Source organism: Sinocyclocheilus anshuiensis, unplaced genomic scaffold, assembly GCF_001515605.1.
Source record: "Sinocyclocheilus anshuiensis isolate Anshui unplaced genomic scaffold, SAMN03320099.WGS_v1.1 scaffold1034, whole genome shotgun sequence".
NCBI lineage: Eukaryota > Metazoa > Chordata > Actinopteri > Cypriniformes > Cyprinidae > Sinocyclocheilus > Sinocyclocheilus anshuiensis.
The window spans coordinates 525,730-537,569 of NW_015538015.1; the positions used below are offsets into that span (position 1 = coordinate 525,730).

The following is an 11,840-nucleotide window of genomic DNA, read 5'->3' on the forward strand; positions in this document are numbered from 1 at the left end:
CGTATCGAATATCGCATTATTTAACAAGGTATCGCATATCGCATTTTTCTTCAATATCGCACAGCCCTAATCAGAAACATACCATAAAGAGTGGCAGTGTGTTTTACACTGAAATATAATAACACACAACACATATTCTCTCTACAGCAATACAAAACATATCAGTACAACCATGTCTTTTTTTTGTTGTGGTCAAACAAAAAGTCCAATTCAATTTATACATTAAGCATTCAAACAAAGAAAATTACCAATAAAAACAAGACCACAAAGGCCCAATGGCATCTAAGGAAGGAATATGTTACTTTAGGACAAAAGTCTGAACTGTACCCCCCAAAAAATGATGTAAAAGCACCAGATTAATTAAAATGAAACAAACCAGAATTTAAGGATTATTAGTGGCCTTATTGGTATCAGCAATATGTAGCATAATTTTGTTTAAATGTATTTATCAGTATCAGTCTGATAAGGTCAATACTGGAAAAAAATGTTTATTAATAATATCTTAATATCAAGTTATTTTATTATGTATATTTTTTAAATCAAAATAAATACCTTATTTTATTTAAACAATATATCTTCCAGTTTAAACCATATAGTCTTGCAAAAGTAAAAGTCCATACTTTCTACTGTACATTGAGTGTTTTCATGCCTGATTTCACTGAATTCACTTTGCTTACATGGTACTTTAGATTTAAAAACAATAGATTCATAATATCAACCACAATATTGGTTATTGGTTGTAACAGGAAAATAATCGGCTATTGGTATCAGTAACTTTTTTGAGTCTCAATGAATTCTCTAGATTATGAACCTATTTCATAGTGTGCAGTTCTTTAAGAGACTTGAGAATGATCAGGGAAAACTCCATATCCCATGGTGCACTGGGCTCGATTCACAATCTTCCCGAGTCCCTGTCCTGCATTTGACATTAATAGTTCATAATATGTGTGTGTAAAATACCAAGTACATCGTTACACCTGGGTAACATGCATGTCTTCATCTTTTGGGCAATCCGGAGGCTGGGCTATGCCGCTTCTCAGTTGCCATGGCGATGAGTTGTCAGCGTTTACTTGAAGAAGATTTGGAGCGACTCCTGGAGCGACAGGCGCGCTTGTGGCCCCGGCCTCAGGTTGTTCAGGTCTGGCCCCTCCCACGCCATGCTGAGGGCCCGAGGGGGAACAGCATTCTGGGTAATGGAGTTCGGTGGGGAGGGGTGAGCGAGGAGTTGAGAGACTCTGTTCGTTGGAGTAGAAGACGGAGGTTCGTTCAGCGTGCTCCTGTGGAGATTGAGGAATGGTTACAGAACGCACCATCGGTCAGGACAGAGAAAACTGCTTTGGTAGAAAGGGAAGAAAAAACTCAAGAACAAGGAGCAGGTGAAGCAAGAGGAACAGCAGGAAGTTTAGTACGGTTTAGGACATGGGTGGCAGTCATGTCAGCGAGCAGTGGCAGTAAAAGCTACAGCAGATAGGAGGGTGTAGATCATTCTGGGATATAGCAGGAACAGGACAGCTGGTAGTGCAGAAGAAGGGCTTGTTTTTGGGTTGTTAGTGTCTCAGCGTCACATTTATTCTCTGAAAGGGAAAAAAATGAGAGGTGGACATCAGCTAAAACAGCGTTCGACGAAAGCACGGACAAAAACCGACAGGACAAGGATTCATATCATATAACATATAAAGGCAGGTTAAATAAAAAGCTTTGAGGAGACTGTATTCATTTTCAATATTCGTAAATTCAAAACTAAAGGCCTGTTAACAACGGTGTGATTTTCTTTCATTGACCTTTGACATTTTCATTGGACTCAAGTACAATTTTGATATGTAATTTCATAATTATATCTTTGAAATATGACTAACTTCTTTTTCACAAGGTATAGCTCACCAAGAAATAACAACTCTGCCATAATTTCCTCATCCTTTGTCACTCCAAACCTGTATGACTTTCTTTTAAAGCAGATTTAAATCAACAACATGTGGGTGAGTAAATTATGAACTTTCCCTTAAATGGTGCACAAAGTCATTTTTATTTATGTTTTGCTAGCTTTTTCATCTTCATAATATGTTCATGTGAAATTTGTGTTTTGTCAAATTACAAGGCTGGTGATGTGACCTCAACATGACAGATTAAAACAGCTTTTCCTAGACACGTATGACTAGAGTCTCCACTATTTTAAAGAGAGTTGAATAAAAATAAAAAAAGGAATAAATGACTCATGATATTTTGCCTTGATTTTAATAATGTCCTGTAATAAACATCAACAAATATTTTAAAAGAAAAGCAGGAGAGGTTAAGAAATGGATTGCAAACTGTGAGTAAATGGAAGTAAAATGTGGGCAACAAACATGATGAATACAAAATATAATATGATAGATCTGATAATATGTTTAATGAAAAAATGTTGGTAGTAATGGTTTAGGGACCAATTCTCACTATTAATTAGCATACATATTACTAGCATATTGGCTGTTTATTAGTACTTAAAAAGCACATATTAATGCCTTATTTTGTATGACTATATTTTAGATATCTTAATCCATCCCCATACATAAATTTAACAACTACCTTACTAACTATTAATAAACAGCAAATTAGCAGTTTATTGAGGCAAAAGTCATAGTTAATAATCAGTTAATAAATGATAATTGGTCCCCAAACTAAAGTGTGACTGTAGTAATTATGACCAATGTTCCCTCTAATTTTTTTTCTTGCTGAGCAAAACTTTTCTCTATTGGGCGGACATTTCGGCCACCTGAGCAAAAACATTCTTTATACCAGACCTGCACAGTGCGCACAAAAAGGTGCGCAACTTTTAACTTTAATGTGCTATTTATACTTCATTTGACCCTTGATGCAACTAAATTATGCACATTTTAAGTTACCTGAGAAATTGTTTTTTTTTACAGTGCTGTGTTACAAAGAAATTGTGTTATTTTTTTATAAAATTTCACGCAGAACAGTTAATTTCTTTATAATAATATAATATAATATATATGAAAAAAATGAAGCAGATATTGCTCATGAATTCCCCTTTTTCATGAATTATTTATTAGGTTTTATAATATAATACAATATAATATCATGTAAAAACAAACTGAAGCATTTAAACTCGGCTCTGTAAGCGACCGTTGCAAATCATTTGAACTTTGTGTATAAAGTTCAAAATAGAACGAGGCATCAGTTTACTGTCGGGGGTTTGTCGTGTTGCGGCACGGCATCCAGTGTAGACAGCATCACTGATTATAATTCTATAGTAGCCTATTGATAGTTTTCACGTGACGTCACACCCTTATAGAAATGCCCACCTGGTGAGCAAAACGAAGCTTTGCTCCACCAAAGCCCCTTTAAGACAAGTCATGTCACTCGGCCATCTTTGAAACGCCTCTCGGGCATGCAAGTGCAACTCCTATCTCTTTGAATGGGGAAACATCAAGTTCTCCAAAATTGTTCTCTAAGCTTACGATTAAATTTCATATTTGAAATCACCAAAGAAATCTGACAACAACTGTGTCATAAATGTTGTTTCTTTTCCACAAATAGCGTTATAAAACGCTTATTCAGGCTAAGATCAGCCAGTGCGCACATGCGCAGTCCTAAGCGCACGTCTCAAAATGCTGACTGTTTCTATAGCAACCGGGACTTCTAACGGGAGCTGCAGTGACGCGCTGACTTTACCAATTAGCGATTGGCTCTTTCATTCAGAAGGCGGGGCTTCCTGCGATTGAGCGGCCATATTGAGCTTTGCATTTTTCCCCATTCAAAACTATACGAGTGACATGTCTTGGGTATTCTATAGTCTTTGGCTCCACTGACCGCCAGTTATTATTACGCTGATTGCATTAAGTAGTAAAACGCAGATATTAAAAGGCGAAATTCAGTAAACACCTTATTGATGATGTATATTGTGTACAGGCAAGCAGATGAACCCAGAATATAAACACAATGTGCAAAGTTTCACATTAAATTGTTTCCCATAGAAAACCATTATAAGGAAAACACTGAACCATTAAGCGGATTGCGTTCATATTCCGGCCTCATCTGCTTGCGTATGTAAACTATGCATCATTAATATGGTGATTACTGAATTTGATCTTTTAATATTACTGTTTTAAATATATTAAGGCACTTTAAGTGTTTTTACAACTTTTGTCGCACTGTTTAATGATTTAAATATTGCCGCGGGTGCTTAATATGGATTGCAAATGACCTTTGTTTTATTCTTTTGAGAGGTGATCTAAATAACTGTTATCTGGGAAACAGATGGAAAATTGACAGGCTTGTGCTGCAGTTCTATGGATGTTTTGCCCTCTAAGTCTTCGAGCCGGTCACGTGACTGAAAGCTATGAATTGTGTGGCGTCGCGCCGCACCACTCCCGTCCGGTGTAGACATGGTGTACGTGTCTCAGAGTTTTGTTCTGTGCCAATCATCCGCTATTTCGTTGCATTAGCTCTCGTGTTGAGCTATTTCGTCCGCAACCATTAAAGGGGTCATATGATGCGATTTCAAGTTTTCCTTTCTCTTTGGAGTGTTACAAGCTCTTGGTGCTTAAAGAAGATCTGTAAAGTTGCAAAGACTAAAGTCTCAAATCCAAAGAGATATTCTTTATAAAAGTTAAGAGTCAACCACGCCTAAAACGGCTCGTTCTAACACGCCCCCACATGTTTAGTCACTATGTGGAAATATTAGTATAATGCCGCCCAAACGTGCACGCAAAGAAAGAAGGCGTTGTTTCAGGAACAGCAGTAGTGTTGATGCAGCCATATCAGGGAGACGCTGTGTGTTTCAGAGCGGATTTCTACAGCGACTGATTTGGCGCACATCATTCTCTTTATGAAACCTGTAAACCGCATTCACTGGTTCTTACTCTATAGCGACACCAACTCTATAGCGGTTTGCCCGAGCATTGCAATTATTTCGCATTTCAATCAAATGGCTTAACCAACTAATTTTTTGCATGTGCACGGCATATTAGTTCTTCTGCACGGTCGCGACTGAAGAAGTGCACAGCTGCGCACACATTGATTATGACTATTTGGCCATTCCAGCCAAATATCCAAAAATCTAAACTTACAAACAGTGTACAACAAAGCACAGCCTAAATAATCGAAGAACTAAGCACAATTTGTTCCTGTTCAAACTGTATGACCTGAAGGTGGAGGGGAAAAAACAGCCTGGCAAGAGATCTGGATGTGTCAACATTTGGGTACTGTATGAATTACAAATATAGGTGCAGCTTTTTATAGGTGGTTTATAAGGGCCATCTTTATTATCTGTAATAGTATCATTTACTTAAGATTTGATCATTATATTTCAGTTTAATCTCAAACTTTTGGAAGGCCAAACAAAGTAGTTTCGCTTTCACAACGAAACACACAGAACACAAACACACACGCGTCTTCACGACATGGCGGCAGCAACAATAAAAGTTATTGTTTAGTTTGGTATTGCGAGAATAAAAGTTACGCCTTCTTTCTTTGAGTGAACATTTGGGCGGTGTTATGCAAATCTTCCCACATCGTGACAAAGACATGTGGGGCGTGTTAGAACAAGCCGTTTTAGGTAGGCGTGGTTGACTCTTAAAGGAAAAAGAGAAAGGAAAAATTTAAATCGCATCATATGACCCCTTTAAAGTTAGAAAATCTCGAACTATAAGAATGTGTTCCAGTGTAATATTCATCCACCTATCTTTTATAATCACGTATTTTATAATTGTCACAGTAATATTGACAAACTAAACTATGATTGGTCTTCTTTCTTACATCTATTTGCATACTAAATTGTCTTTCTTCAGTCAAATCACTTCATAATTTTAATACTTTATTTAGCTTACTTATATCTTTATTGCTTTAAAAAATTCATAAAAGTCAGTTGTTTAAAAGTTTACTGGCAAGTTAAAATAAAGAAAATGTGAGAATTTTGCGAATAAACTAATTATGCAATAGTAAAGTTTTATGAGAAAACAAATCATACAAATTTTTTTTTCATAAATAATTGTGACTTCTCCCAGAATATAATGTTATGACTTTATTCTCAAAACTTAACTTTATACTTGAAAAATTTATATTGTGAGATTGTTCTCAAATCATATAAACCAACTTTATTTTTAACCTACACATTTAGTATGCATTTAGTTCATAATGTAAATGTCTCAATGTACAAAACATCTTTGATATTTGCATACTGAATTGTCTTTCTTGCATATATTTTAATTACTTTTATAAAATATTTTAATTATACGAAATATATATTTTTAAATAAGAAGTTAATTACAAATGTTTAAAAAATAATCAATTCTGATTTTTGCTATAGACTTTCACTTCAGTAAATTACAGAATGTCTCACTCTAAATCACTGTTATCAAATATGTTTTACTGAGCCTTAGACAGCAGTTTTATTTTAGTATCACTGAGATACCATTATATTTTTTATTCTTATTTTAAATCAGTACATATACAGACTTATAGTATATATATATATATATTTATATGAGATTATGCAATTAAAATTAGAAATGCTGCCTTCGTAACTAGGTGAAAAACATGTTTTTTTGTATATTTAATTTGATTTCAGTTAACATTTATTTAACTTTTTTATTTATTTAACTTTTTACTTTTACGGTTTTAATTTTAGTTTGAGTTTGAGTTTTACTTAACTATAATAACCCTGCTGGGTAATCGGATGAATGTGTGAGATGTTTAGTTTGGATGTACCAAAGTGTATTAAAAGAGTAAATGTGGATGATGGACGTCAATAGCATGATATGAGGTCTGGTTTTAGTTTGGTTTGTCTGTGGGCTTGATTATTTAGGCGAGGCAGTTCAACCCTGCTCAGATCTAGGTTAAGGACTACAGGCCTCTAAACTCTAAGCAGGGGTTGGATGCAAACAAACAGCGACAAAGCGCAAGGGGTTTGATCTCAACACATACATGCTGCGTTCACCATTGCAGGATGTATACCTCTGTATACAAGGGTTTGAGAGCCGCCTGGCCTGACGCATCTGTAACACACGCACATTCATAAGGCACCAACATGGCAAAAAAAACAACAAAAACAAACAAACAAGAGAAACAGAGAGAGAGAGACAGACAGGCACAAAGAGTATAAACTAGAATGGGCAGTCTGGTAAATTGGGCCATTTTTTGAGCGGACAATGACAAATGTTTAATTTTGTGGTAAACTATCCTTCTAAGATTGGACCTTTAGTCGTTCCAGCAGCAAACATAAATGAGTGACATTTGAAGAGAAACATGGTTGGGCTGGACATGGACAGGATGCATGGCTACAAAACACTTCACGAAAGACAAATCAAACCAGAAGAGCACAAAACGGCTGAGAACTCAGAATGTCACTAAACAAAGTCAATTCTTACAGAGGCTGCTGAGCGTCCAGGACCCCGTTGGGCCACTATGGCCCCAGAGATAGCCTTGATCCAGCCGTGCATCTCCTCTGGGCTGTCCGACTGAGACAGAGAAAAATACAGACAGCTTTAATTTTTGTTAAAAATGTTAACATGTAAAAACAATCAATAAAAACATTTATTCTAGCTTGAAAGTACATACATCAGTGGCTCTCAAACATTTGAGACTAAGGGTTTTCAGCCAAAAACGAGAAACTTTTTATGCGTAATCTGTTTGTTTATACGACAACAGCGTTTTGGGGACTGAAAACGCATATTTTTGAAAACGGGTTTCAAAGTGCAAGTTTTTGAAAATGCCACCGTTATCGTCATGCGCGTGCGTAGTACGTGTTAGGTATGTAGACATGCGCAGTACGTGTCGATTTTAAAGGCAAGCACGAACAAACATACACTATGGTGGAGTACATGGTACTGTTGTTGCTGCTCAAGAGTTTGCTAACGCTTCTTCAGCAAAGTGTGGATTTACTTCACCAATATTACAACCAACAGCGGAGATGCATCATATACAACAGGTGACAGCGCCAACTACTGGCCTGCCATACGTAATACAGCGTTTTTGGCCGTTTTTGCGGATATGCATAAACACGAATCATTTTGAAAACGTTGTCGTGTATCCGAGAAACTTTTTAAAAACGCAAGGGAAAAACTTTTCCGTTTTTGACTATATCGTTGTCGTGTAAATGTAGCCTAAGTACCACCTCAGATTTAAAGGTATCGTTACAACCTTATCTGTCGATGGAACAATTTTTGAAAATCTGATCACAAATTGGATTTCCAAGTTGTTGTTTTTTTTTGCTGCAAAAAATTTAACAGGAAATATGAAAGTTATATTCCATCTTAAATAAAATTTATGATGAGATGTAATGTGTCTCCACAAATAAAGTAACGCAATGTGACAAAACTAAACAACAGCCAAAACTATTGTCCCATTTTGTCCCAACAATAAAAGTTGTCTACGAATCCAATGATAAAATGCTAAAAGCTATATTAATACTGTAAATACATATGAAAGAAAATAAAATAAACAATCACATTATAAAACACCAATTTAAATCAAATGCATATGCTTTTCAGTACAGTAATGTTTGCATACCACAGTAAAAAAAAAATAAAAAAAAATACTGATTTAAACTACTGTTCAAAAGTTTGGGGTCAGTATGTTTGTTTGTTTGTTTTATAAGAAATATCCAGCATGGTTGCATTAAATTTATTTAAAGATATTCATACAAAACCTAGAATCTTATGGACCCCAAACTTTTGAATAGCAGTGTATGTTTTTCACAAATCAATTCATCCCATTAATGTTTTATTTCTTATACTTTCATCTTGATTTCTCAGATTTTCTTCTTCTTGTTCTTTTAAAAAAAAATAAAAGTCAGTATTTTAGTGCCATGTTAAAATAAAATAAAGAAAAATAACATAACTGAATTCTCCCAGAAAATTACTACTTTTATATTGTAATGTTATGACTTTATTCTCAAACATAATTGTTGAAAAATGCTTTTTATGCACCATTAAATATTAAGACCCACCCTAATAATATAAAACCCACTGGAGAATTAATATGAATTTCTTACATGACATTCCTACCTGAATGTAGAAAGTTCTTGAGGTAGTAACCAGTTCAAAAAGATTGTCCCTCATCATCAAGTCACTAAAAACACAAATCAATATCAGAAACAACAGAATTATGGGTAAAAGCTGTTGAAACAGCACAGCAGCACAGATGAATGATGGGAATGCTGTTATTGTTTATGCACTATTATGAAAGTCTGCCCAAGTCCCAAACTGCGGAACTTTTAAACATTGTGAACTGTCACATGTCAAAATTAAGATAAACTTGGCTGCCTTGAGTAAATAAAAATATAAGAAATGCCGCGTTTGCCTGACCTATCCTGAAAGAACACATACATCACCGTGACGTCTGTTCAGAGTGTGTGTTTTCATCCGGAAGATCCCAATTTTTCACTAACGTCACTAATGTTTCCTAAGAACGTCATTTGTCGGATGATTTCTCATTTATGATGCAGAATGTATGTGAATCTGCTCTGAAATGTTTTGCAGTTGTTTCTACTCAGTTAAGTTGGTTAAAATAGAGCACAATGCTTTCCAGATGATTTCCCAGACGTAATAACAATGTGTGCCTAGTAGGTTGTCCAACACAATCAATCACAGTTTAAATGCATGCACTTAAAGTTACAATGAAATAAAAGTAGCGACAGATCTTTTCTTCCTTATTGTGACATATATCTGATTGTAACGGATTATCGATAAAATGGATATCGATTTAAGACGTGGACTTAGTTCAAGAGCAAAGTCTGGCAATTTCACTAGGAAGGTCCTGTTACGACATTTTAATCAACATCACAAGGTCATATAAAATAAATAAAATAAAACAAATAATAAAATAAAATACAATAAAATAGATGTGTTGTTTACAATAAGCTCTATGACATGGGGCGTGGCAAAGTGTATTTGGAAACCATAAAACTAAACCAAACCAAACCAAACCAAACCAAACCAAACCAAACCACAAATGAAGCACTACTGACCTTTGTTTACACTCCTGCACCTTGTTGACTTCTTTCAAAGGAATAACGCGCAACGGCTCCCGCTCCTAAAAACAAAGTTTCATTCAGTAATCTATTAAAAATGGTCTTTATTTCATGTGAATGATTGAAAAAGCATTGAGCAAACATTCCAGCCATGCTGAGTGTGTGCAGTGAGGAAGTACAGGCCCGAGCAGGATGCTGCAGTGCGCACAGGCCTGTGATTATCAGCCCTGAAATAGCCTTTATTGACATCTACTGTATGATTTAGCCTTTGACCAAGCCTCGTTCCTATGCCTGCCCTCCTCACACACACACACGCACGCACGCACGCACGCACGCGCACACACACACACACACACACACATCACATCACATCACAGGTGTTTTTTCCTGTGGTGGTTAACAAATACAGTACTGAAGAACCATAGTAGTCCATAAGTCAATATTTAGATTGATGGAAATCTGAATCTGGTCATGGTTTGGTTCAGTTTAAATAGATCTGATTTAATACACTTGTTTTTGTATGATTTGTAACAGCTTCTCAATTGGAAATAGGTCAAGAATTGTATTCTGGATATGAAATGAAACCTTTAAACATTCACAGTAAGATCTGTAAGACTTTGTAAGATTTTGCTCATATGACTAACTCCTATTGATAATTGCATTGCATTTTCACTGTCAGAGGAAGAAGATCAGTTTAGTAGTCTCTATTAGTAAGAATAGTAGCTATTCTTAACTTCATGGGAATAAAAATAATTAGGCTACTATAAATCCGTGGGAAATAACATGTCAAAAAATGTTCAACAGGAAGTTGTGTGTTTGAATAGTGGAACGACTTTCCATTGTTCTACCGCCTCAGTCAAAACAATTTATAACCGTTTACCATGATTTTAAACCACTACAGCAAACAAGTGAGCCAATGTTGGTTTCTTTATCAGACATGAAGACATGGCAGTCACTTTATTTGAGAGGAAACGTATGTTGGATGCCAATCGATTGTCCAATCATCCGTACTCCAGTGAGTTTAGTGATATTATAGACATCTTGAAATTGCTAACCCAATGTCACTTTCAACTCTGGATTATGAAACTGTTAATTTCCCAAACCTATACCTGTAGGGTTAGTAATTCACGCTGTTTAGCTCTAGTACTGCGATTTCGAGCAGGGCTTCATATCTCAGGGTCAAAGGTGGTGTTAACCTTTTCAAAACTTACAAGTGGCCTTGACCCGGGGTTAATATGCATTACACATTTCAATCATAGCATAAAAAGCCTGTTCATATATACAATTTTTTATTTGGTATCAGCATTTTGCTTTCAAAAGTAGCTTTTCCAAGTATTAAAGGGTTACTCCACCCCAAAATTAAAATTTTGTCATTAATCACTTACCCCCATGTCGTTCCAAACCCGTAAAAGCTTCGTTCGTCTTCGGAACACAATTTAAGATATTTTGAATGAAAACCGAGAGGCTTGTGACTGTCCCATTGACTGCCAAGTAAATTACACTGTCAAGGCCCAGAAAAATATGAAAGACATCATCAAAATCTGCCATCAGTGGTTCAATCTGAATTTTATGAAGCGGCGAGAATACTTTTTGTACTCAAAGAAAACAAAAATAACGACTTTATTCATCATTTCGTCTCCTCCACGTCACCGTAGCGCCATTTTGGAGAGTATCCACGTAACATAAACTGCGTATGCTGTTTTACTTGTATGTGTCAGCCGCACCACACGGGTACGTTTTCTACGTTTATTTACGCTTTGATTTGAATGAAAACAGCGTATCCGTGTGGTGCGGCTGACACAGAACAGTATACGCAGTTTGCGTTCAGTGGATACTCTCCAAAATGGCGCTACGGTGACGCGGAGGAGAC

General features: G+C 36.0%; 1 protein-coding gene across 5 annotated transcripts in view; it reads right to left on the reverse strand.

Annotated features, from left to right (window-relative positions):
* Positions 1 to 585: 585 nt before the first annotated feature.
* LOC107678355 (pleckstrin homology domain-containing family A member 1) overlaps positions 586 to 11,840 on the reverse strand; it is a 44,445-nt gene continuing 33,190 nt past the window's right edge. The window contains exons 9-13 of one of the 5 annotated variants that reach the window (XM_016473601.1): positions 9,968 to 10,032; positions 9,006 to 9,069; positions 7,368 to 7,457; positions 6,955 to 6,995; positions 985 to 1,277 (exon numbers count right to left, since the gene is read on the reverse strand). In XM_016473601.1, the coding sequence (XP_016329087.1) occupies positions 1,067 to 1,277; positions 6,955 to 6,995; positions 7,368 to 7,457; positions 9,006 to 9,069; positions 9,968 to 10,032 (471 nt within the window). In that variant the 3' untranslated portion in view covers positions 985 to 1,066. The other 4 variants (XM_016473592.1, XM_016473583.1, XM_016473614.1 and 1 more) reach the window with 4 other exon arrangements.